This window comes from Oncorhynchus mykiss, chromosome 5, assembly GCF_057628025.1.
Source record: "Oncorhynchus mykiss isolate SJ-2025 chromosome 5, ASM5762802v1, whole genome shotgun sequence".
NCBI lineage: Eukaryota > Metazoa > Chordata > Actinopteri > Salmoniformes > Salmonidae > Oncorhynchus > Oncorhynchus mykiss.
The window spans coordinates 17,561,241-17,589,201 of NC_143026.1; the positions used below are offsets into that span (position 1 = coordinate 17,561,241).

The 27,961-nt window shown below is 42.9% G+C and overlaps 1 protein-coding gene across 2 annotated transcripts; it reads left to right on the forward strand.

Annotated features, from left to right (window-relative positions):
• Window positions 1-18,404: 18,404 nt before the first annotated feature.
• LOC110523353 (SWI/SNF-related matrix-associated actin-dependent regulator of chromatin subfamily A member 2) lies at window positions 18,405-25,612 on the forward strand. Of its 2 annotated transcripts, none has more exons than XM_036976966.2 (6): window positions 18,405-18,958; window positions 21,906-22,135; window positions 22,559-22,664; window positions 24,160-24,261; window positions 24,424-24,562; window positions 24,858-25,612. In XM_036976966.2, exons 1-6 carry the CDS (start codon window positions 18,791-18,793, stop codon window positions 24,995-24,997), a joined length of 885 nt encoding a protein of 294 aa, XP_036832861.1. In that variant the 5' UTR covers window positions 18,405-18,790; the 3' UTR covers window positions 24,998-25,612. The 2 variants fall into 2 exon arrangements, with proteins under 2 accessions (XP_036832861.1, XP_036832862.1); XM_036976967.2 differs by having other exon boundaries at window positions 18,563-18,958; window positions 21,909-22,135.
• Window positions 25,613-27,961: the final 2,349 nt, after the last annotated feature.

The window sequence follows — 27,961 nt, forward strand, 5'->3', positions numbered from 1 at the left end:
CTTTCTGCTTGAACAGCTTCAGAACATCACTGTGTGAGAAACAGAACTCTGTAATGTTTCCTCCTGGTGGTGCTGTGGTGAATGGTTATGATATAACGCAACAGGAAAATATTTCTACATTGTTAAAAACCAACACATACCACTGATGCCGGGGAGTATCAGGTGAATTCTACATGCCGGAAAGGTTTAGTTTTAGCAATACAAAAGCCTTCTCAAATTCTGCTTCCTTTGTCCTAGAGAGGCTGCATATTTTATTATCTTCTGTTTGCTCTTCTGTTCACCGTGGTCCGAGGGCGAAGAAGTAGTGCTAGCAACAGGATTCATTTGTGAATGTCATCACAGTATTTCTCTGACTCACTCAGTAGGGCCTCACAGAAGTTTTCCAATAGTTACAGCAGTATTGTCTGCAACAAACCATTCTTCTGCGGCCCTCACCTCTAAATGGTCGTTGTCTGGTTCGTTTGATTTCCTTCAGAAGCTAACAGAGAGCGAGGGAAACTCTGATTGTAGAAATTTTACTTGAGGTAAGAGGATGCAAGTCTAACTTTAGCGCAAACCCCATCTCCCTCCCACCTCCAGAATTGACAGCCTGCCCCCATTAGAACTTATGTTCTGTTCTTACTGTTCTCCAAATGCTGAGAAATGTGTCACCTTAACAGTGAAATGTCTGAGTATTTGGAAGCGAGTGAAGGTGATTAGCAGTTTCCCCTCGTTAAAACTGAGGGATTAAATGAGATGAAGCAGATACTTCCCCTCATTCATCTCCATCCTAGGTTGTGTCCCAAATGGCATCCTATTCCCTTTAGAGTAGGAAACTATATAGCCCATAGCTTTCTGGTCAAAAGAAATGCACTACATTTGTGTGTGTTTGAGAGAGCGTGCTTGAGCATGTCCCTCAATTCCATCTTCACATTCATATGCACAAACACATACCGACACAAACACACACTTGTACACTAATCATATGCTGTTGCTACTGTTCTTTATTGTAGCACTGTTATTATGTTCTGATGCCTAGTTACTTTACCCTGTCTTCATGTACATACAGTGCCTTCAGTGAGTATTCACACCCCTTGACTTTTGCCACATTTTGTGTTATAAAGTGGGATTAAAATGGATTTAATTGTAAATTGTCATCCATCTACACAAAATACTCTGTCAAAGAAAAATGTGAGAATTAAAAATGAATGAAAAATAAAACACTAATGTCTTGATTAGCGAGTTGATACATGTTAGAAACACCATTGGCAGCGATTACAGCTTGGAGTCTTTTTGGGTAAGTCTCAAAGAGCTTTGCACACCTTGATCAAATTGTATTTGTCAGACCTTAGCATTTCAAGGTAACTTACAAGCCCTTAACTTTATTTTTTTGTAAACCTGCATTGTTGGTTAAGAAAATAATTAGGAAACTAACTACAGTAAAAAAAGAAAAGTAACACAAATAAACAATAACGAGGCTATATACAGGGGTACTGGTACTGAGTCGATGTGTGGTGGTACAGGTTAGTCAGGCTATATACAGGGGTACTGGTACTGAGTCGATGTGTGGTGGTACAGGTTAGTCAGGCTATATACAGGGGTACTGGTACTGAGTCGATGTGTGGTGGTACAGGTTAGTTGAGGTAATTTGTACATGTAGGTAGGGGTAAAGTGACTATGCTTTGACAATAAACAGCGAGTAGCAGCAGTGTAAAAACAAAGGAGGGGGGGGGGGGGGGGGTCAATGCAAATAGTCCGGGTGGTCATTTGATTAATTGTTCAGCAGTCTTATGGCTTTGGTGAAGAAGCAGTTAAGGAACCTTGGGACCTAGACTTGGCACTCCGGTACCGTTTGGCTTGCGGTAGCAAAGATAACAGTCTATAACTTGGGTGACTGGACTCTTAGACAATTATTTTGGGTCTTCCTCTGACTCTGCATAGTATATAGGTCCTGGATGGCAGGAAGCTTGGCCCCAGTGATGCCTTATGGTCTGATGCCATAAGTTGCCACACCAGGCGGTGATGCAACCGGTTAGGATGCTCTTGATGGAGTAGCTGTCAAACCTTTTGAGGATCTGGGGACCCATGCCAAATCTCTTCAGTGTCCCGAGGGGGAAAAGGCATTGTCATGCCCTCCTAATTACTTTCTTGGTGTGTTTGGACCATGAGATTGTTGGTGAATTGGGGAGTGTTTGACCCTCCTTTTCCTGTAGTCCACGGGCTTGTTCTTTTATTTTGCTCATGTTGAGGGAGAGGTTGTTGTCCTGGCACCACACTGCCAGGTCTCTAACCTCCTCCCTATACAGTCGTGGCCAAAAGTTTTGAGAATGGCACAAATATACATTTTCACAAAGTCTGCTGCCTCAATTTGTATGATGGCAATTTGCATATACTCCAGAATGTTATGAAGAGTGATCCGATTAATTGCAAAGTCCCTCTTTGCTATGCAAATGAACTGAATCCCCCAAAAACATTTCCACTGTATTTCAGCCCTGCCACGAATGGACCAGCTGACATGTCAGTGACTCTCTCGTTAACACAGGTGTGAGTGTTGACAAGGACAAGACTGGAAATTTCTCTGTCATGCTGATTGAGTTCGAATAACAGACTGGAAGCCTCAAAAGGAGGGTGGTGCTTGGAATCATTGTTCTTCCTCTGTCAACCATGGTTACCTGCAAGGAAACACATGCTGTCATCGACATTCAATGTCGTCTTGGTTAGCAACTCCAGTGTATGTTTGGTCTTGTGATTTAGGTTTATTGTCCTGCTGAAAGGTGAATTTGTCTCCCAGTGTTCGTTGACAAGTAGAATGAACCAGGTTTTCCTGTAGGATTTTAACTGTGCTTAGCTGTATTACATTTTCTTTAAATCCTAAAAAACTCCATAGTCCTTGCCGATGACAAGCATACACATAAAATGATGCAGCTACCACCATGCTTGAAAATATGCTGTCAAGGCAAAGGGTGGCTATTTTGAAGAATATCAAATATATTTGTTAAACACTTTTTTGGTTACCACATGATTCCATATGTTATTTCATATTTTTGATTAGCTAACGTTCTTGATTCTAGTTACTAAGTTAAATAAAACATCTCAAATGTTATAGCTACTTACTATAAACTTCCTTCAGGTAGTTTTTGAACAGCTTCACACTTTGTTACTCCAGTTGTCAGTTTGATCACACACCATTTACACACTCATTGTGGCGCCCCAAATTAAAAAATGACTGTTGGAACTCAACCGCAGAAAATACTTGATTATTGTTGCTAGGCTACCAGTTACAGTGATTTTAGTTTGTGTGCACCTTAATGCAGAGTGAATACAAAAATTATAGCTAGTGTATGAAAGAATGACATGGATTTAATATTTGTCAAATTATTGAGCATGTCCTCAAATAAGCATCAGAAACTGTCCTTATTTAGCATATCAAAAAGCAAATCAAGATCCTGATATGGACCTCAGGCAAGAGCATATGAATTGTATGTGCTGAGAAAATACACTATATAGGCCAACTGTATTTTTCATCATAGAGAAAATAAGATGTCCACATAGGCCTATCTCAGGATATCTAATGAGTCAATATCCGGCCATATCATGTATGATATCCTGAGGGAAAGATTTTTACATCAAATAAATATGTATTTCATATTTGTCAAGTTATTGAGCATGTGCGGAAAACTCAAATGCATCTGATATCGTCCTTATTTTCACCATATCAAAAAGTATATCAAGATCCTGATATGGACCTCAGCCAAGACAAACATAGGCCTATCTGGAATTAATATAGCTTAACATATTGAATACTGAGAAAACACAGATATGCGATGTTGTAAACAGTCAGTATTTGTCAACATGAAGAGAGAAAATAGGATGTCTTAGGATATGGAATGAGTCCATATCCGGCCATAGGAAATGTCCATGTGTGATATTCGGAGTAATCCAATATCATATACACTGAGTATACCAAACATCTGAACAGCCTGAATTCGTCGGGGCATGGAGTGTGGATTTAACAAGTGACATCAATAAGGGATCATCGCTCTCACCTGGTCTGTCTTTGTCATGGAAAGAGCAGGTGTTCTTAATGTTTTGTTCACTCTGTGTATGTCTGAAATACGTGCCAATCCACAAAACTAAATGCATTGGAAATGGTCTGTTTTCTCTAGAATATGAACAACTTGTCATTGACTATGTTGACTCTGCAGACATACAGAGAGAGATAGCAAAACATAGACAGAAAGATAGAGAGCCTATTTCCATTTCTTAGTCAGCAGGCTGGATAACTTCTGTACTCCTTCCCTTTTGTTCCATCCTCCTTCCTTCCATCCAAGTTAGAAGATTCCTGCAAAAGAAGAGAATCAAGAATTGAGTAAGGCAGTTGAGAGTTGTAACGTTAGAATTAGTGTTGAGGGGGAGCAGGGACAGACAAAATGTGTTGTACTGTCAAATACAAGATACACAAAAATACAACGATCCCTGATGAATCAGGAACAAATTCACACCCATGTTGGGGGGGTTCCACATTTCAAGAATTAGGCTAGCTCACAATGTCTCTCTTAAACACACACACGCACAAACAATATTAATGTTTCCTATATGTGTATTTATCAACCATCTCTCTCTCAATCTCTTTCTCTCTCTCTCTCACACACACAGCTAGCATGTTGACATGATGACAATCTTCCTATAAATGATTGATAATTTCTCCCCCCTCTCTCTCTCACACAGAACACACACATGCACACATACAGCTAGCATGACAATGTTGACATTACAATGTTTTCTAAAGGTATCATCTCTCTCTCTCACACACATTTACTGTCATTAATTAAACAGATATCAAAATGTCAAAACGTTAGCTACCTAGCTAAAACCAATGGCTACAACAGGTAAAAATGAGAATTTACAATGTCCATGGAGGATTAGCCATAGAGCTAACATTAGCTAGCTAGCAAATATTTCCTTGACATTCTTCTACCGAACAAACCACTGCTTTACTTACAAAAGTAAAACAGTGCAGGAGAACACTGACTACCACTTAGCAGTCAAATCTTTTCAAATGTTTTGTGTAAATTTTGAGAAACTGACATTTTCCAGCTCTGTTTTTGGGTAGCATCCCCAGTGCTCTGTCCCAACCGCAGTATAGAGTGTTGACCGCTCTGTCCCAACTGCAGTATGGAGTGTTGACCGCTCTGTCCCAACTGCAATATGGAGTGTTGACCGCTCTGTCCCAACTGCAGTATGGACTGTTGACTGATGCGCTCGAGCAAGCAGACTGCCTGTGCACAGAGATCTATTGCTGAGTGTGAAGCACATATTCAAATCCTAGTTTTATCTGGAACTGATATGCCCACCTCCTTATTTAGATACTGAAATTAAAATTAGATTACTGCACACTTTATGTTAATTGCTTAAAATCTTTAAGGGAAAATATAATAGTCATATTTTCAGGGTCAAATTCAGGTGCTATAATTTTGGACACATTATTGATGGAAATAAATGCGATATAAATTGGGTTTTGTAAATCCTGGTGGATTATAGTAGGATTTTGAAATGAAAGACAGGCCTATGTGTTATTTAGTTAGTCATAATTGAGTTGGTCATAATCAAACATCGAAACAACATTCAGTGCAACATACAAAATGTGCAGCCAACACACACAGCAAGATGTAGTAAAAGTGAAAGCATTTATAGCATCAGAGATTCTCTAAATTAGGGACCATCTTTGATAGCTATAGGACTGCAGAGACTGTCACACATTTTTGCTTTTAATGATCTAGCAAATTTGATGACTAGGAAGTGAAATATATCAAATTTCTTTGGTATTACATCACCTGCCGAATAAAAACCTCAAATGACCCTACTCCTGAAAATTTTAATCGGGACAGATAAGCTGAAGTTGACTCAGCCCGAGTACCATTAGCCATAGCCCATAGTAATATGATCTGCCGGACTTGGGAAGAGCTCGGCCGGCATTAAGCTACTCTGAGTCCGAGTCCATGCTGAGTCCCCCGAGTCTCAAACGGAATAGGCCCGAGCCCAGCGTGTTGACTGGGTACAGTATGCCACGAGACCCAAAGCCGCTTTGGTGCACTCTGCCAGCTGTTGTTTGCCAAGAGTGCTAAGCTGAACCAGGCAAAACCTGATGAAAAAAGAATATTACTCCAATTTTATTAACTGTAATGATGCCCACAAACACCATGTTACATGTTTATATAGATTGGTGTTTATTAATTGAGTAGCATTTCGATAACTGGTCAGTAGTTCAATCAGATTTAAACCAAAAACTAGATATCAACCCAAAATACTTCATGAAAAATATGTATTTTATTCAAATCAAATTGTACAAATCAAATTGTCACATGTGCCTACTACATGTGTAGACAGACCTTACAGTGAAATTCTTACTAACAAGCCCTTAACCAACAATGCAGTTTATTTTTTTTTAAAAGCAAGGGATAAGAATAACAAATAATTAAAGAGCAGCATAAAAAAATCAATAGCGGGGCTATATACAGGGTGTTACGGTACTGAGTCAATGTGGAGGCTATATACAGGGGGTACCGGTACAGAGTCAATGTGAAGGCTATATACAGGGGGTACCGGTACAGAGTCAATGTGGAGGCTATATATACAGGGTGTTACGGTACAGAGTCAATGTGGAGGCTATATACAGGGTGTTACGGTACAGAGCCAATGTGGAGGCTATATACAGGGGGTACCTGTACTGAGTCAATGTGCGGGGGCACCGGTGTCGAGGTAATTGAGGTACATGTAGGTAGAGTTATTAAAGTGACTATTTGTATTTTTATTTGCTTCACCTTTATTTAACCAGGTAAGCCAGTTGAGAACAAGTTCTCATTTACAACTGCGACCTGGCCAAGATAAAGCAAAGCAGTGCGACAAAAAACAAAAACACAGAGTTACACATAAATAAACGTACAGTCATTAACACAATATAAAAAAATCTATGTACAGTGTGGGCAAATGTAGAAGAGTAGGGAGGTAAAGCAATAAATAGGCCAAAGAGGTGAAATAATTACAATTTATCATTAACACTCTAGTGATAGATTTGCAGATGATGATGTGCAAGTAGAGATACCGGGGTGCAAAAGAGCAATAAAATAAATAACATTTTGGGGATGAGGTAGTTGGGTGTGCTGTTTACAGATTGGCTGTGTACAGGTACAGTAAACTGCTCTGACAGCTGATGCTTAAAGTTAGAGACTCCAGCTTGAGTGATTTTTGCAATCCGTTCCAGTCATTGGAAGCAGAGAACTGGAAGGAAAGGTGGCCAAAGGGAGTGTTGGCTTTGGGGATGACCAGTGAAATATACCTGCTGGAGCGTGCTACGGGTGGGTGCTGCTATGGTGACCAGTGAGCTGAGATAAGGTGGGGCTTTACCTAGCAAAGACTTATAGATGACCTGGAGCCAGTGGGTTTGGCGACGAATCTGTAGCAAGAGCCAGCAAATGAGAGCATACAGGTTGCAGTGGTGGGTAGTATATGGGGCTTTGGTGACAAAAAGGATGGCACTGTGATAGACTACATCCAATTTTCTGAGTAGAGTGTTGGAGGCTATTTTGTAAATGAAATCTCCGAAGTCAAGGATCGGTAGGATAGTCAGTTTTACGAGGGTATGTTTGGCAGCATGAGTGAAGGAGGCTTTGTTGCGAAATAGGAAGCAGATTCTAGATTTAATTTTGGATTGGAGATGCTTAATGTGAGTCTGGAAGGAGAGTTTACAGTCTAACCAGACACCTAGGTATTTGTAGTTGTCTACATATACTAAGTCAGAACTGTCCACAGTAGTGATGCTAGTCGGGCGGGCGGGTGTGGGCAGCAAGAGCATGCATTTAGTTTTACTAGCATTTAAAAGCAGTTGGAGGCCACGGAAGGAGTTTTGTATGGCATTGAAGCTCGTTTGGAGGTTTGTTAACACAGTGTCCAAAGAAGTGCCAGATGTATACAGAATGGTGTCGTCTGCATAGAGGTGGATCGGAGAATCACCAGCAGCAAGAGCGACATCATTGATATATACAGAGAAAAGTGTCGGCCCGAGAATTGAACCCTCATAGAGACTGCCAGAGGTCCAGACAACAGGCCCTCCGATTTGACACACTGAACTCTATCTGAGAAGTCGTTGATGAACCAGGCGAGGCAGTCATTTGAGAAGCCAAGGCTATTTAGTCTGCCGATAAGAATGCGGTGATTGACAGAGTCGAAAGCCTTGGCCAGGTTGATGAATACGGCTGCACAGTATTGTCTTTTATCGATGGCGGTTATGATATCGTTTAGGACCTTGAGCGTGGCTGAGGTGCACCCATAACCAGCTCGGAAACCAGATTGCATAGTGGAGAAGGAACGGTGTGATTCGAAATGTTCGGTGATCTGTTAACTTGGCTATGGAAGATTTTAGATTAGGCAGGGCAGGATGGATAGAGGTCTATAACAGTTTGGGTCTAGAGTGTCTCCCCCTTTGAAGAGGGGGATGACTGCGGCAGCTTTCCAATCTTTGGGGATCTCAGACGATACAAAAGAGAGGTTGAACAGGCTAGTAATAGGGGTTGCAACAATTTCAGTGGATAATTTTAGAAAGAGAGGGTCCAGATTGTCTAGCCCAGCTGATTTGTAGGGATCCAGATTTTGCAGCTCTTTCAGAACATCAGCTGTCTGGATTTGGGTGAAGGAGAAGCGGGGGGGGGGGGGGGGGGGCTTGGGCAAGTTGCTGCAGGGGGTGCAGAGGTGTTGGCTTGGGTAGAGGTAGCCAGGTGGAAGGCATGGCCAGCCGTAAAAAAATTGAAATGATTGATTATCATAGATTTATTTACTGGTGGTGACAGTATTTCCTAGCCTCAGTGGGCAGCTGGGAGGAGGTGCTCTTATTCTCCATGGACTTTAGTGTCCCAAAACGTTTTGGAATTAGTGCAACAGGATGCAAATTTCTGTTTGAAAAAGCTATTTTTAGCTTTCCTAACTGACTGTGTATATTGGTTCCTGACTTCCCTGAGAAGTTGCATATCGCGGGGCTATTCCATGCTAATGCAGAACGCCACAGGATGTTTTTGTGCTGTTCAAGGGTAGTCAAGTCTGGGGTGAACCAAGGGCTATATCTGTTCTTAGTTCTAACATTTTTGAATGAGGCATGCTTATTGAAGATTGTGAAAGCACTTTTAAACAGCAACCAGGCATCCTCTACTGACGGTATAAGGTCAATATCCTTCCAGGATACCCGGGCCAGGTTGATTAGATTGGTCTGCTTGCTGAAGTGTTTTAGGGAGCGTTTGACAGTGATGAGGGGTGGTCGTTTGACCACGGACCCATTACAGACGCAGGCAATGAGGCAGTGATCGCTGAAATCCTGGTTGAATACAGCAGATGTGTATTTAGAGGGCAAGTTGGTCAGCCCAAGGTTACTGATTTAGGGTTGTACCTGGTAGATTCCTTGATAATTTGTGTGAGATTGAGGGCATCTAGTTTAGATTGTAGGATGGCGGTGTGTTAATTAAGCATAACCCAGTGTAGGTCAACCTAACAGTACGAACTCTGAAGATAGATGGGGGGCAATCAATTCACATTTGGTGTCCAGGGCACAGCTAGGGGCTGAGGGGGGACTATAACAAGCTGCAACGGTGAGAGACTTGTTTCTGGAAAGGTTGATTATTAAAAGTAGAAGCTCGAATTGTTTGGGCACAAACCTGGATAGTATGACAGAACTCTGAATGCAATCTCTGCAGTAGATTGCAACTCCAACCCCTTTGGCAGTTCTATCTTGTCGGAAAATGTTGCAGCTGGGGATGAAAATTTCTTGATTTTTGGTGGCCTTCCTAAAATAGGATTCATACACGGCTAAGACATCCGGGTTGGCAGAGTGTGCTAATGCAGTGAATAAAACATACTTAGGGAGGAGGCTTCTAATGTTAACATGCATGAAACCAAGGCTTTTACGGTTACAGAAGTCAACAAATGAGAGTGGCTGGGGAATGGGAGTGGTGCTGGGGCTGCAGGGGTTAACCTATACATCACCAGAGGAACAGAGGATGAGTAGGATAAGGGTACGGCTAAAGGTTATAAGAACTGGTTGTCTATTGCATTCGGAACAGAGAGTAAAAGGATCAGATTTCTGGGCTTGGAAGAATAGATTCAAGGCATAATGTACAGACAAGTGTATGGTAGGATGTGAGTACAGTGGAGGTAAACCTAGGCATTGAGTGACGATGAGAGAGGTTTTGTCTCTAGAGGCACCAGTTTAAGCCAGGTGAGGTCAGCGCATGTGTGGGGGGTGGAACAAAAGGGCTATCTAAGGCATATTGGGCAGGGCTGGGGGCTCTACAGTGAGATAAGACAATGATCACTAACCAAAACAGCAATAGACAAGGCATATTGACATTAGGAAGAGGCATGTGTAGCCGAGTGATCATAGGGTCCAATGAGTAGCAATAGATGAGTCAGGGAGCCGATTCAGTAGTCACTACTACACTAGGCGAGCTGGAGACACGGCGATTCAGACAGCTAGCGGGCTGGTGCTAGCAGATGGGCCTCTGGGGACGTCGCAACGGAAGAACCTGTTGAAACCACCTCGGACGATTACGTCGACAGACCAGTCGTGATGGAGCGGCGGGGCTCCGTGTCTGCAGTAAAGGGTTCAGGCCAATTGGCAAAAGGTCTATTGTAGCCCAATAATTGGCTGGTGGACCTCTTCGGCTAGCAGGGAGATGGGCCTAGCTCGAGGCTAGCTCAAGGCTAACTAATGCTTTCTTCTGGACAGAGACATTAGCCAGGAGTAGCCACTCGGATTGCAGCTAGCTGGCTGCGATGATCCGGTGTAAAGGTTCAGAGGTTGCGTTAGGAATCCAGAGATGTGGAAGAGAAAAAGCAGTCCGATATGCTCTGGGTTGATATCGCCCTGTGCAGACTGGCAGGTATTGACTGAGCTGAGGCTTGCTGGTGTCCGAGTTAATGGTGAAGACCGCTAGCAGTGGTTAACTGACTACTAGCTAGTAGCTAGTTTGCTGGCTTGCTTCTGATGGGGGTTCTGGTTCTAAAGAAAATGAAAATAGCAGATCCGTACCACATTGGGTGAGGCGGGTTGCAGGAGAGAGTATATTCAGTCCGTAGATGGAAAGTGAGATTAAAATATATACAAAATATATACTAAAAAACAAGGAAGAAATCGATATTTACAGGACGAGACAAGAGAGAAAACACACGTCCGACTGCTACGCCATCTTGCAATGAAAAAATGCATAGATAATAACAGAGAGTAGCAGCAGTGTAGAAGGGGGGGGGGGGGCTTTGCAAATAGTCTGTGTAGCCATTTAATTAGATGTTCAGGAGTCTTATGGCTTAGGGGTAGGCGCTGTTTAGAAGCCTCTTGGACCTAGACTTGGCGCTCTGGTACCGCTTGCCATGTGGTAGCAGAGAGAATAGTCTATGACTAGGGTGGCTGGAGTCTTTGACAATTTTTAGGGCCTTCCTCTGACACCACCTGGTATAGAGGTCCTGAATGGCAGGAAGCTTGGACCCAGTGATGTACTGGGCCGTACACACTACCCTCTGTAGAGCCTTGCGGTCGGAGGCCGAGCAGTTACCACACCAGGCAGTGATGCAACCCGCCAGGATGCTCTCGATGGTGCAGTTGTAAAACCTTTTGAGGATCTAAAGACCCATGCCAAATCTTTTCAGTCTCTTGAGGGGGAATAGGTTTTGTCATGCCCTCTTCATGACTGTCTTGGTGTGCTTGGACCATGTTAGTTTGTTGGTGATGTGGACGCCAAGGAACTTGAAGCGCTCAACCTGCTCCACTACAGCCCCGTCGATGAGAATGGGGGCGTGCTCGGTCCTCCTTTTCCTGTACTCCACAATCATCTCCTTTGTCTTGATCACGTTAAGGGAGAGGTTGCTGTCCTTGCACCACACGGTCTGGTCTCTGATCTCCTCCCTATAGGCTGTTTCATCGTTGTCGGTGATCAGGCCTACCACTATTGTGCCATCAGCAAACGTAATCATGGTGTTGGAGTCGTGCCTGGCCGTGCAGTCATGAGGGAACAGCGAGTACAGGAGGGGACTGAGCACGCACCCCTGAGGGCCCCCCGTGTTGAGGATCAGCGTGGCGGATGTGTTGTTACCTACCCTTACTACCTGGGGGCGGTCCGTCAGGAAGTCCAGGATACAGCTGCAGAGGGAGGTGTTTAGTCCCAGGGTCCTTAGCTTAGTGATGAGCTTTTAGGGCACTATGGTGTTGAACGCTGAACTGTAATCAATGAATAGCATTCTCACATAGGTGTTCCTTTTGTCTAGCTGTGAAAGGGCAGTGTGGAGTGCAATAGAGACTGCATCATCTGTGATCCACAGATGTGGATCTGTTGGTGTGGTATGCAAATTGGAGTGGGTCTAGGGATAATGATATTGATGTGATCCATGACCAGCCTTTCAAAGCATTTCATGGCTACAGATGTGAGTGCTATGGGTCGGTAGTCATTTCGGCAGGTTACCTTCACTTTCTTGGGCACAGGGACTATGGTGGTCTGCTTGAAACATGTTGGTATTACAGACTCAGACAGGAAGAGGTTGAAAATGTCAGTGAAGACACTTGCCAGTTGGTCAGCGCATGCTCGGAGTACGCATCCTAATAATCCATCTGGCTCTGCGGCCTTGTGAATGTTGACCTGTTTAAAGGTGTTACTCACATCCATCCTGTTTGGCCCTGTCCGGGGTGTCATCGGATGGGGCCACAGTGTCTCCTGACCCCTCCTGTCTCAGCCTCCAGTATTTATGCTGCAGTAGTTTATGTGTCGGGGGGCTAGGGTCAGTTTGTTATATCTGGAGTACTTCTCCTGTCCTATCCGGTGTCCTGTGTGAATTTAAGTATGCTCTCTCTAATTCTCTCTTTCTCTCTTTCTTTCTCTCTCTCGGAGGACCTGAGCCCTAGGACCATGCCTCAGGACTACCTGACATGATGCCTCCTTGCTGTCCCCAGTCCACCTCCAGTTTCAACTGCTCTGCCTGTGATTATTATTATTTGACCATGCTGGTCATTTATGAACATTTGAACATCTTGGCCATGTTCTGTTATAATCTCCACCTGGCACAGCCAGAAGAGGACTGGCCACCCCACATAGCCTGGTTCCTCTCTAGGTTTCTTCCTAGGTTTTGGCCTTTCTAGGGAGTTTTTCCTAGCCACCGTGCTTCTACACCTGCATTGCTTGCTGTTTGGGGTTTTAGGCTGGGTTTCTGTACAGCACTTTGAGATATCAGCTGATGTACGAAGGGCTATATAAAAACATTTGATTTGATTCGATTTGACATCGGCTGCAGAGGGCGTGATCACGCATTCGTCCGGAACAGCTGATGCTCTCATGTATGTTTCAGTGTTATTTGCCTCAAAACGAGCACAGAAGTTATTTAGCTTGTCTGGTAGGCTCGTGTCAATGGGCAGCTCTCGGCTGTGCTTCCCTTTATAGTCTGTAAGGGTTTGTAAGCCCTGCCACATCGGAACCGGTGTAGTACGATTCGATCTTAGTTCTGTATTGACGCTTTACCTGTTTGATGGTTCGTCGGAGGGCATAGCAGGATTTTTTTAAGCTTCTGGGTTAGAGTCCCGCACCTTGAAAGCGGCAGCTCTACTCTTTAGCTCAGTGTGAATGTTGCCTGTAATCCATGGCTTCTGGTTGGGGTATGTATGTACAGTCACTTTGGGGACGAAGCCCTCAATGCACTTATTGATAAAGCCAGTGACTGATGTGGTGTTCTCCTCAAGGCCATCGGAAGAACATATTCCAGTCTGTACTAGCAAAACAGTCCTATAGTTTAGCATTAGCTTCATCTGACCATCTTTTATAGACCGAGTCACTGGTGCTTCCTGCTTTAATATTTGCTTGTAAGCAGGAATCAGAAGGATAGAATTATGGTCAGATTTGCCAAATGGAGGGTGAGGAAGAGCTTTGTACATGTCTCTGTGTGTGGAGTAAAGGTGGTCTAGAATTGTTTTCCCTCTGGTTGCACATTAACATGCTGATTGAAATTAGGAAAACTGATTAAACTTTCCTTGCATTAAAGTCCCAGCCACATGGAGTGCCACCTCTGGATGAGTGTTTTCCTGTTTGCTTATGGCAGTATACAGCTCATTGAGTGTGGTTTTAGTGCCAGCATTGGTGGTATGTAGACAGTTACGAAAAATACAGATGAAAACTCTCTAGGTAGATAGTGTGGTCTACAGCTTATCATGAGATACTCAGGCGAACAAAACCTCAAGACTTCCTAGATATCATGCACCAGCTGTTGTTTACATATATGCATAGGCCCCTGCCCTGTGTCTTACCAGAGGCTGCTGTTCTATCCTGCTGATAGAGTGCATTACCCGCCAGCTGGATGTTCTTAGGGTCATCATTCAGCCACGACTCGGTTAAACTTAAGATTTTACCGTTTTTAATGTCCCGTAGTTAGGATATAGGTGCTTTTAGTTTGACCCATTTATTTTACAGCGATTGAACGTTAGCTAGCAGGACGGAAGGCAAAGGCAGATTAGCCACTCGTCATCTGATCCTAACAAGGCACCCTGTTATTTTTCCGCGAAATCTCAGTTTCCTTCTCCATCGAATGATGGGGATCTGGGTCTGGTCGGGTGTCTGTAGTATATCCCTCTCGTCCAAGTCATTGAAGAAAAACGTTTTGTTTAATCTGAGGTGAGCAATCGCAGTTCTGATGCCCAGAAGCTGTTTTCGGTCATTAGAGACAGTAGCAGCAACATTATGTATAAAACAAGTTACAAACAATGCTAAAAAACAAACAAAATAGCACAGTTGGTTAAAAGCCGATAAAATGGCAGCCATCCCCTCCGGCACCATCTTTAATCCTTTAATCCACAATCTGGTTGTAAAACGTTCTGACCAGATATCAACCAGTAAAATACGTCTTTATCACATCGTATGCCAACTGGGATATAACTCCATTCTTATGTATTTTATTCCTCTCATGTTGCTATTTTTACTAGATTTAAAAAAAAAACTCTGCATCGTTGGGAATGGTTTGTAAGCAAGCAGTAAAGTCTATACCCGTTGTATTTGGCGCATGTGACAAATATAATTAGATTTGATGATTAGATTTTTTGTTTGATTCCCCAAGTCAGTGATGGAATACAGAAGCATAACTGCCTCTGAGGTCCACCATCAAAATGTGCTGTTGCTATGGTAACAAGCAGCAGCAGAAATTATGTTTTGAGCAAGTAGCGTTCTTGGCGGAGATGAAAATAAAATTATATTTCTGTCTCAATGGAATGAACATGTCTAGACACTGTTACTCATACATCCAAATCAATATTTGCAAATAAAATCAACTCTTCACAACATTGATTTGATATCGATCGTCTCGCTAACATCAAAGGTCCAACCAAGAGGTTTTTCTTTTTCCTATTTAATCGCCCCTGTTGCCATGGTGAGGGCAGGACCATGAGGGATTATTACCACAAAAAAATGTAATTTCAAGATGGAGCAATAATAAGAACATTAGCCTGAAGTGGCGTATTGGCCGAATGATGTCATGTTCTATGCAGGACAGACACAGACAGTATGCCTGAACATGGCTGGAATAGCAGATAATTCCTGGGACAGGAGACTCGAGGACAATGACTAGGATGAAGATCATGCAGAAAAATTTAAGTACAAATGTAATCAAACAAGTCCAATTCAAATATTAATATTTCCATTAGAACATGCCTGACATACTTTGCTGAATTCATATCAACAGGTCCCTGGTCAAGGTCTTTCAGAATGCTTCATAGCCTCTGTTCGGACAGCCTCTGATCAACTACTACCTTGAGAGCAAGGTAATTTCAGTTTTATGTAAATGGTTCACCAACCCCAGTTTTTTTGTTTTTGTTTTTGGTTGTTGAAATTACAACCTACAACATAATAATACCATAAAGATCAATGTTTAAAAAATAAACTACAAAATCATTTTATTTTAATGAAATACATTTCAAAATGCATGTACTTACATTTTAAAATACAGAAATGAATTTGCAAGTACTCTGCCCGAACAAAAACAACATTCTCACCAACGGTTACAAAAACTTCTTACTTGTTATTACTGTGATATGTTGTTGTTTAGCTACGTCAGTTGAATGCACTGACTGTAAGTCATTCTGGATAAGAGTGTCTGCTAAATGACCGAAATGTGAAAGTGAACATACCAAAATGAACCACAAAGCACACTGGGTATTATAATTGGCCGTGTTACGGGGTAGAGCTCATTACAATAATACACAGAATGCTTTGCAACTGTACATTTTTAATTATAAACTCAGCTAATGTAAACTGTGTTTATTTTCAGCAAACTTAACATGTGTAAATATTTGTATGAACATAAGATTCAACAACAGAGACATAAACTGAACAAGTTCCACAGACATGTGACTAACAGAAATTGAATAATGAGTCCCTGAACAAAAGGGTGTCAAAATAAAAAGTAACAGTTAGTATCTGGTGTGGCCACCAGCTGCATTAAGTACTGCAGTGCATCTCCTCCTCATGGACTGCACCAGATTTGCCAGTTCTTGTTGTGAGATGTTACTCCACTCTTCCACCAAGGCACCTGCAAGTTCCTGGAAATTTCTGGGGGGAATGGCCCTCGCCCTCACCCTCCAATCCAACAGGTCCCAGACGTGCTCAATGGGATTGAGATCCAGGCTCTTCGCGGGCCATGGCAGAACACTAACATTCCTGTCTTGCAGGAAATCATGCACAGAACGAGCAGTATGGCTGGTGACATTGTCATGCTGGAGGGTCATGTCAGGATGAGCCTGCAGGAAGGGTACCACATGAGGGAGGAGGATGTCTTCACAGTAATGCACAGCGTTGAGATTGCCAGCAATTACAACAAGCTCATTCCGATGATGCTGTGACACACCGCCCCAGACCATGACGGACCCTCCGCCTCTAAATTGATCACGCTCCAGAGTACAGGCCTCGATGTAACGCTCATTCCTTCGTCAAAAAAGTGTGAATCCGAACATCACCCCAGGTGAAACAAACCGGGACTCGTCAGTGAAGATCACTTTTTGCCAGTCCTGTCTGAACCAGCGACGGTGGGTTTGTGCCCATGGGTGACGTTGTTGCCTGGTATGGTTCCCAATCAGAGGCAGCTGTCTATCGTTGTCTCTGATTGGGGATCATATTTAGGCAGCCTTTTCCCACCTGTTGTTTGTGAGATCTTGGTTTGGTACTGTGCTGTTTAGCCCTACTAATCTTTACGTTTAGTTTGTAATTGTTGTTTTTTCGGTGTTCATTGAATAAAATTAAGATGTATGCCTACCACGCTGCACCTTGGTCCGATACTTCCATCAACGAGCATAACAGATGGAGCGATTGTGCGTTTCTGGTGTAACCACGGGAAGTTGTTGATGCCATCCTGTACCTGTCCCACAGGTGTAATGTTCGGATGTACTGATCCTGTGCAGGTGTTGTTTCAAGTGGTGTGCCACTGCGAGGACGATCAGCTGTCTGTCTTGTCTCCCTGTAGCGCGGTCTTAGGCGTCTCACAGTACGGACATTGTAATTTATTGCCCTGGCCACATCTGCAGTCTTCATGCCTCCTTGCAGCATGCCTAAGGCACGTTCACACAGATGAGCAGAGACGCTGGGCATCTTTCTTTTGGGTTTTTTCAGTCAGTAGAAAGGCCTCTTTAATGTCCTACGTTTTCATAACTGTGACCTTAATTGCCTGTCGTCTGTAAGCTGTTAGTGTCTTAATGACCGTTCCACAGGTGCATGTTCATTAATTGTTTATGGTTTATTGAACAAGCATGTGAAACAGTGTTTAAACCCTTTACAATGAAGATCTGTGAAGTTTTTTGGATTTTTACAAATTATCTTTGAAAGACAGGGGCCTGAACAACGGACGTTTCTTTTTTTGCTGAGTTTACATTGATATTATTTTATTGAGCAGATGCTCTTATCACACCATAGTGTCACACCGTAGACTTTTGATACCAATAAAGGGTGAAAAGGGGCCACAAAATTGTGAAACACACAAAATATATATATATTCTAAAATAATTTTAAAAAAAATATTTTTTAGAAAAGTAATTTGTATTTTGAAAATACAAATTACAGCTCTCGAATGTATCTTGTTAGAAAATACATTGGAGTGTAGTTCAGCCCAGTGCACTACAAATGACAAAATACTCAAGTATTTAGTTGAAATACATATTGAAATACATGTAACATGAATACTGCCCATCTCTGGTTGGCATCAGGTTTCCTAGTGGAGTCCCTGAATCAGAGCTTCAGAATGTCTGGAATGAATTGTGTCTAAACACACACACACACACACACACACTCACTACATGACCTAAAACCTTGAATTACCACCAGCATGACATCATCGTGGCAGCACTGAGCTTGAATAATTTGTGTTCAGACTGAGCCATGTGTGTGTAACATGCACATTATAGACCACCCCTCCCCCGACCACACACTCAGCCTCCACATAGAGTCTAATCCCCACATGCTGAAACGTAATGCAAAAATCGTTCATGAAAAAAAAATGGACCCGATAACTTTAACAGGATCGGGGGAAAAAAAGCGTCTGGCAACAGTCGATATTAAAACATGCAGAGGCAGACGAGCTTGGGGCCTTACTGAGAGGAATGAGACTGCAGCAGAGGGGAGAGGAGAGGGAGAGCTGCCTACTGCAGCCTGCCTGCCACACAGAGTCAGAGACAGATGACTACTAGTATTATCACGTTATTTTCCCCCGCTCAGCTACCCGTTGATTTGTGTATGAAAACCTAGCGCTTTTCTTTTACTCCTGCATGCTTGCCCCCCTTCTGGGTTTCTGCTTTTCGAGTGATCAGCTGATGAAGAGGCTAGCAGCTCGCCGCTATGCTGGTTTGCTAATTCTCTCCCCTCCAGCTGCAGCCGCAGCCCATCCAGCTACAACCCATTCTGATCCACAGAGTCAGACTGCAGACTGCAGCCAGGTAAATATTTGTCCTTCCTTCTTTCATTGTCTTCCTTCATTCGCCCTCGCTTCCTCTATTTATTCTGAGGATAGGATTCAGCCAGGCTGGATCGCACAGACCGGCACAGAGGGAGAGAGGGAGACAGGAGAGAGAGAGAGAGCGTGTGTGTGAGTGTCTGTCTGTCTGTGTAAGTGTCTGCAGTGTCTGTGTGAGCGGGAGAGGAAGTGAGTGTGTAGGTGTGAGCTGTAACAGATGAGGGGGTATCGTCTGCCAGTCGAGGAGGGGAAGGAAGAGGCAGGCTTGTTTGGTGATGATGGTACAAGCATAGAGCAACACATGCACGCACGCACGCACGCACACACACACACACACACACACACACACACACACACACACACACACACACACACACACACACACACACACACACACACACACACACACACACACACACACACACACACACACACACACACACACACACACACACACACACACACAGGGTGTTTAGCTGTTTTATCCATCTTTTAGGATTACTCTGTATCCCATTGCATTCCACTGTAGCCCTGTAGAGAAGGCTTTATAATGATAACCTTAAATGATAACCTGAACGATTATCTGCATGATGTCTTTTGTTGTCCTTTTTACTGTTCTTTTTGCGCTCGATCATTCTCTTTTGTTCATGCTTTTCTCGCTTTCACTGTGTGTGTGTGTGTGTGTGCGCAAGTGTTTATAAGTGTACGTGTGTGGAAGTGCACATGCATATTCCACCGTTGGTAATGTCATACAGATCCTTCGTCATTGATGATGGTCATTAGGCCACTTTCGATATGGTCCCCCAGGGTGTGTTTGTCTGTGTGTGTCTGTGTTTATGGTGAGAGGGAGGGGGTTGACTGATCGTATATGCATTCATAAGCACAGATTACATATTAATTTAAATATACAGTTGCATGCACTTTCATCTCTGTTTCCTTGTAGATTTTCACATTCTAATACAATATAATATGACGTGGGTGTGCACTATTTTGGCTGCATTTCTGTATGGTTCATACATCAATATTCCGTTCAGATTGGAGTGCATTCCTCAGTCTCTGCTGAATGTGAACACATATTCACACCCTCTCTCCCCCTCCCTCTCTCCCTCCCTCTCTCCCTCTCTCTCTCTCCCTCCCTCTCTCCCTCTCTCCCTCCCTCTCTCCCTCTCTCCCTCCCTCTCTCCCTCCCTCCCTCTCCCTCTCTCCCTCCTTCTCTCTCTCTTTCTCTCTCCTCTCTCTCTTTCTCTCCCTCCCTCCCTCCCTGCCAGCCTGGACAAGTAATGCTGCATGCATACGTCTACTTTAATTGCCTTTGTGTAAAATACAGCAGTTGCTTACTGCAGACATTTGCAGCTATGAGAGATTAAAATAAGATAGACACCACCATGGTGAATCTCCATCTCCATTGTTTTGCCTCAGACTTTAGTGTTTCCACCTCCACGGCCTGGTTCCTGGGCCATAGCCTCAGTGGACCTGCTTTGACTTGGGACCAAGGCAGCATTTACATAACAGCATTTACATAACATTGGCTAACTGCGAACATGGGTTTACACCTTCCACAGTTAACACCTTCTCACAAAGAAACTGACCAGTATTTAACCCTTTTTTTAGGCACTAAAGTACTTCCATATATGCGTACATTCATTTTTTTAAACTGGTGCCAGGCTGCCTTCAGGCAAGTCTTGTGAGGCTTGTGGGTGTCCTAGAGCAAAACATGTACATGTTCGTTTGAGTCCCACCTTTCCATGGTGGGGTCATATTAGTGTATAGACCAAACTGTTCGGACGCTACAGACAGAAATGAGCAGATCTTCGGTAATGACTTGTAAGGGTCCTATCTTTCCAGAGGGGTCATATTAGTTTGTAGGCCAAACCGTTCAGAGGCTGCAGACATTTCCGAGAAGACCGATTTTTGGGATGTCTCCTGGTATAATAAACACAGCAAATGCGGAAGGGGAAGAGCACATGCAAAAAAACATATCTCTAGCGTAAACAGATTGAGTTCTATGGGGATTTTTCAATTATGCTAATGTGATTTCTGTGGGGTGCAGACATCAACTCTAGGTTAATGAATAATTTAATAGTGAAATCAATAATCTATGCACATTTAGTTCATTCTTTGAAATAGTTTTTGGAAGAGGCTGTTGAATTGTTTTTCAAGGTCAAACTGTCTAAATCGTTAAGTCATCTAACTGCTAGACTTTCTTCAGAGAGGAGATCAATTGAACAGCTATTTAAGAACCACTAAACTGTCAGGAGTGTAGCTGACAGGAGTTACAGGGGTCAAATCACTGTCAAGAGCACAGTTGTTTCTTATCCCATCCCCAAACTTATTTCCAAATCCAAATTTGGTCCTATTGCATTTACATTTTATTGGGCCAATCTTTCTCCTCTTGAATAAGAAGATAACTTGTACACAACTCTGATTAATGTGTGTAAATTCTCTCTCCACTCAAAATATTTGTTAATCGGTACATTCCGGGCGGCAGGTAGCCTAGAGGTGGGCGGCAGGTAGCCTAGCGCTTAAGAGCGTTGGGCCAGTAACCGGAAGGTTGATTGGTTCAAATCCCTCTGCCGGCAATGTGGATAAATCTGCTGTTCTGCCCTCGAGCAAGGCAATCAACCCCCAACAACAGCAGCTCCCCGGGCACCAATGACATCAATCAAGGCTACACACTGCACCGGTTTGATTCAGTCGGCTTGGGTTAAATGTGGAATAACATTTCAGTTAAATGCATTCAGTTGTGCAACTTTCTAGGTATCCCCTTTCCCACTTCCAGCAGCTTGTGCATTCCTATATCCATCCTTTGTTTTCTGTGGTTCCCAGGAAGTGTAGATGTTCCTTAAGTAACAGCTAATTGAGATCCAAATAAACAAACAAATCCTCTCCCCTTCTTTTCTTCCTCCTCCTTGACCTCCCCCCATGTGGAGGAGAACGGGGCCTTGGAGGACATGGAGGAGGACATCAGCCTAAAGAAACGGAAAGGTGATCACCATGGCGACAAAGACTCTGAGTCCCGAGACTCCGGCCAGGAGGCTGGAGGTGAAAAGGTCAAGAAACGCAGAGGTAGACCTCCGGCAAAGAAACTGCCCCCCAACCCTCCCGAGCTCACCAAGCAGCTTAACACACTGGTGGACATGGTTATCAACTACAAAGACGGGTGAGATTACCAGGGAGAATTGGGGGCGCTGTGGTAATTATGTATTAATGGGTAATGCAATTATATCCACACAATATTAATTAACTACTTATTAGCGATGTGTAGATATGAAGGGCAATGGTGTTTGATGTCAGACCATGTAGGGAATGGTTAGACATGAATTACTTATATTTTGTGCCTCTATTTCACAGTGTGAGCATTGTGTTGCAGAAATGATGAGACAGAGAGGACCAGCCCTGACTTCAAAAATAGCATGTTTTCTTTCAAATTCTTTAGTTGCACTTGATTAGACTTGCCTGGAACAATGGAACTAAATCTGGCCAATCTGCCTCTCCAGGGAGTCTCAATCAAACGCTCAAAGCATTTGAAATAAAACAAATACTATTGTTGGTTGGTAACAGTGCCTGTGCATACTAATTCCAGGTTGGGCCGTCAGATCAGCAAAGGCTTTGTCCAGCTGCCTTCTAGGAAGGAGGTGCCAGAGTACTACGAGTTGATCCGCAAGCCTGTGGACTTCAGGAGGATCAGGGTAGGCCCTGCGGACCATCTACACTGCATCTATAGGCACAACACCAACCCACCCAAATCTTACCACAGCACCAACTCTCAGCCTTTCAGCCTACTGGTGGCTCACCACTAACCCACCAACTGATCTGCTCTTCCCCCAAATCTTCCCACATACCAACTGGACCAAAGCCTGTTAACGCAGTCATAGATGAAAGCGCTAACCTTTCATCTGTCTAACTGTCCTTCCACAACCCTGTGGTTGTCATTAACAAATTAATATACAGCATTTCCCAGCATCATCCAAGCAAACCTTTCTGTTGATGTTCAGGTACTATACTGAACAAAAATATAAATGCAACATGTAAAGTGTTGGTCCCATGTTTCATGAGCTGATATAAAATATCCCAAAAATGTTCCATACTCACAAAAAGCTTATTTCTCTCAAATGTGGTGCACAAATGTGTTTATTTCCTTATTAGTGAACAGTTCTCATTTTCCAAGATAATCAGACAGGAGTGGCATATCAAGAAGCTGATTAAACAGCACGATCACTACGAAGGTGCACCTTGTGCTTGGGACAATAAAAGGCCACTATAAAATGTACACAATGCCACAGATGTCTCAAGTTTTGAGAGAGCATGCAATTGGCATAATAACTGCAGGAATGTCCACCAGAGCTGTTGCCAGAGAATTTCATGTTCATTTCTCTACCATAAGCTGCCTCCAACCTCGTTTTAGAGAATTTTGTAGTACGTCCAACCGGCCTCACTACTGCAGACCAGTGTATAGAGTTGTGTGGGCGAGTGGTTTGCTGATGTCAACGTTGTGAACAAAGTGCCCCATGGTGGCGGTGGGGTTATGGTATGTGCAGGAATAAGCTACAGACAATGAACACAATTGCATGTTATCAATGACAAATTGAATGCAAGAGATACCATGACGAGATTCTGAGGCCCGTTGTCGTGCCATTCATCCGCCACCATCACCTCATGTTTCAGCATGATAATGTACGGCCCCCATGTTGCAAGTATCTGTACACAATTCCTTGAAGCTGAAAATGGCCTGCATACTCACCAGACATGTCACTCACTGAGCATGTTTGGGACGCTCTGGATCGACGTGTACGACAATATCCAGCAGCATCGCACAGCCACTGAAGAAGAGAGGGACACCATTCCACAGGCCACAATCAACAGCCAGATCAACTCTATGTGAAGGAGATGTTGCGCTGCATGATGCAAATGGTGGTCACACCAGATACTGTATGGTTTTCTGATCCACGCCCCTACCTTTAAAAATAAAAGGTATCTGTAACTAACAGATGCTTATCTGTATTCCCAGTCATATGAAATCCGTAGATTAGGGCCTAATGCATTTATTTCAATTGACTGATTTCCTTATATGAACAGTAACATCTTTGAAATTGTTGCATGTTGCATTTATATTTTTGTTCAGTATAATGTGCATTGTATTTATGTGAGAGTACATGTTTTCTGTCCATGTGTGTTTTTTTGTAGGAGCGTGTGCGCAATCACAAGTACCGGAGTGTGGGAGATCTGGAGAAGGACATCATACTGCTGTGTCACAATGCCCAGACCTTCAACTTGGAGGGATCTCAGGTTTGCCTCAGGGATGTGATCTAGGCCTGCTGGAGTTCACACCACTGCCTACCGTTTCTACATGAAATCCACATGCCATGATGCCCCCAGCTCTTGATTGTGAGAGGCTAATTCGGTGGCTAATTTGGTTCATGTTATGTTATATGTGTGTGTTTGCTTTAGATATTTGAGGACTCAATCGTTCTCAAGTCTGTTTTTGAGAGTGCACGACAGAGGATCGTCATTGACGATGAGGAGAAAAAGGACAGCACTGCCATCTGTGACGATGGAGGTCGAGACAATCAGTTTGGTTCATCAGAAGGTGAGAGACCCGGCCTTTGTGATCTCAAAATAAACTGTTTGAATGACACATTCTTTTAAAACCCCAAATAGTAAGATCAAGATGATGCAGTTCAGTTAACAATGAGAAGACCATTTTCACTTTTACACACCCAAACCATTGTGAGTCTTATCAAGCATTATAATTATTTAGATTTTTTGAATAGCTTGAAAGGATTTATTTTCTCAAAGATCAATGACAGAACAAACTATTATGTGGTTGTCATTATAAAAAGGATATACGATATGTTGTTCCTTTCTCGATCCTCTCTTTTCAGTGAAAACGGTGACAAAGCAGGTGAAACAGAGGATGAAGAAAGAAGAGCGGAGCAGAAAGATGAAGGTCAAGAAGACAGTCTACAGTGATGTAGACAGCGATGAGGATCTGGAGGACAATACAGCTAAAGATGAGGGTTGACCTGGAGGACCAATGCTAGTTAATTTATCCTCTTTCTTTCTCTCCGCTGTCACTGTTTTTGCAATGCAGCTTATTAGTTCTCACCTTGATAAAGATTTGTCTCATCTCAAGTCAAGAAGGCTACTCAAAGAAGGAATTTACATACCTAATGATGTTGGTCCTCAAGTAATTCATGCAGCCTTAAACTTTCATGTCTCTTTACTATTATTTTGCCTTTTTGTTCTTTGGGATTTTATGGTGTTGCTCTCTTGGTCCTCATATGGAAGCTATTGTGTGTATCCTTAATGCTTAACCAGAGGTTATCTCCTACCTCTTTTTTCATGAATTGTTTTTGTATTTGAAAATGTTATTACTGTATGTGTGAAATGACTTCATACGTCTTGGAGCATGATGATGTATTTCTGCTAAGACGGAGACCGCCCTCAGAGAGTGGCGCATGTTGATGACATCAATATATGTTGTGTTACAGGTGTGGGAGATGGCAGAAAATGGTTGGTCAGTTCTTCAATATGACTAGGATGGACACTACTGGATTGTTTCAAATCTCAAAATGTGTGGATTTAAAATGAAATATGATTCTGTAATAAAACTCCAAATGGGAGAATTGTATTTGAACAATATTGTGTGTTCTGAATGACCTGACCACCAACATTGATTTCATACTTAGTTAGCAGATGTAAACAGATAAAGTTGTACTGTTTCAGCTGTAAGTTTTATATTGTATACTCATGGGCTTCTTGTGTTATTTTTCATCTTTTTCAGTTTGGTTTAGAGTGGCAACTGCCAAGTCCCAGGTGACAAACAAGGAGGAAATAGATCTTCCAGCAGGAGACTGTAGGGATTTGTGTTGAGCTATTTTGTGTTTCTCTCTCTTGGCAATAAAGATGGTCGGTCCTTGGCAGAACATGTCAACAACCAATGGGGAGACCAATTCTGGCAAGAAGTACAAGTTGCTGCAGTAGCTGTACTAAGATCAATTCTGGCAAGAAGTACAAGTTGCTGCAGTAGCTGTACTAAGATCAATTCTGGCAAGAAGTTGCTACAGTTCTTCTATACTAATCATGAGTTGTGTAAAAAAAGCAATACATCAGTCAGTGTAGCCAGCAGAAACATATTCTATAGCCCACAGACTGATTATATGGATATTCTTGTATTGTTCAAAGTAACTGTCCACTGAAAATCTCCCTTTTAAAAGTTCATAGTTTGTTAAGTCATGCCCAAATAATATTGTTGACTCATCCTATACTCCTATTGGTGGCCAAAGCATAAATTAGATAGAAAAAAAAACTTAAATGAGAGAAAACACACCTCAAACTTGTATCTCAAACAGACTGTATAACTTTAGACCGTCACCCCCCTTTTGACCTTCCTCCTTTTCCGCAGCAACCAGTGATCCGGGTCAACAGCAGTAACTTTAGACCGTCCCCTCGCCCATACCTGGGCGCGACCCAGGGACCCTCTGCACACGTCAACAACAGTCACCCACGAAGCATCGTTACCCATCGCTCCACAAAAGCCGCGGCCCTTGCAGAGCAAGGGGAACCACTACTTCAAGGTCTCAGAGCAAGTGACGTCACCGATTGAAACGCTATTTAGCGCGTACCGCTAACTAAGCTAGCCGTTTCACATCCGTTACATGTGCAAAAAAATGCTTGCTCTTTCCTCGTAGAATATGGTCTCATACTCCTGAGGAGAATGAGCTGGCCAATCAGCGGTCTACTCTCATGAATATTTTTTATGACCAGTATACACCCACACTATTCCAATGCAGAATAGGAGCTTTTTAACATGTTTAATTACCGTTTTTTGGAAGGAAAACGATTTCACTCACAAGTGACCGACCGCCTTCATTCTCTCTTGTGTAACAACATTTGAAATAGTGTTTTTTACAATAGATAAAAGCAGAGACACAGAGCTACAGAATGGTATATCATACACTGCATTTGAGGAACAATGGGAAAGTAATTCTGCTTTGAAAGTTGATAAACTTGTAACCTCACTTTTGAGATAATGGCCTTTGAATGTTTTGGTACCTACTGGACAGCTCTTCTTTGTCTCCACCCATTCAGCATTGTTCACACCCTCTTAAGCTTTAGCCCCACCCGTCTCTAAAGGTTGATCCTAGCATTCTGTCCTAACAACAGCAGTCAAGCACCCAAGCTAACTGGCTGGTTAGCTTGCTAGCTACTTCCAGACACAAATGAGAGAACAGCTAACTGACCATTTTACTACTCCCCATAGCAGAGCTAGTTAGGCTGTTTTATGTTATCCACAGCGTTGGTGATTGCAACTGTGCTGCAACTGTAAATTTGTCACCTATTCTACGCTCTGGCACACTCAGATGAGAGTACTCTGAAATCGAAATAGATAGCCAGAGCTATCAACAGTGGTCGCAGTGACATTCTATTGAAATGGTAGCTAGGTAAACAATGAGCCATCATCCCAACTCAATACGTTACTACCCTGCATGAATCTGCAGGTACAGTTGAAGTTGGAAGTTTACATACAGCTGGGCCAAATAGTTTTTTCACAATCCCTGACATTTAATCCTAGTAAAAATGATCTGTCTTAGGTTAGTTTGGATCACCACTTTTTTTAAAGAATGGTAAATGCCAGAATAATAGTAGAGAGAAAGATTTATTTCAACTTTTATTTATTTTATCACATTCCCAGTAGGTCAGAAGTTTACATACACTCAATTAGTATTTGGTTGCATTGCCTTTAAATTGTTTAACTTGGGTCAAATGTTTTGGGTAGCCTACCACAAGCTTCCCATAATAAGTTGGGAGATGTTTGGCCCATTCCTCCTGACAGAGCTGGTGTAACTGAGTCAGGTTTGTAGGCCTACTTGCTCGCACATGCTTTTTCAGTTCTGCCCACACATTTTCTATAGGCTTGAGGTCAGGGCTTTGTGATGGCCACTCCAATACCTTCACTTTGTTGTCCTTAAGTCATTTTGCCACA

Bases quoted from the DNA above. Each gene is read 5' to 3' on its own strand.
- LOC110523353 (XM_036976966.2), top strand. From the start codon at position 18,791: ATGCTTGCCCCCCTTCTGGGTTTCTGCTTTTCGAGTGATCAGCTGATG. The intron at 22,136-22,558 runs GTGAGATTACCA...TACTAATTCCAG, and splicing joins GTTATCAACTACAAAGACGG to GTTGGGCCGTCAGATCAGCA. The intron at 24,262-24,423 runs GTTTGCCTCAGG...TGTTTGCTTTAG, and splicing joins TCAACTTGGAGGGATCTCAG to ATATTTGAGGACTCAATCGT.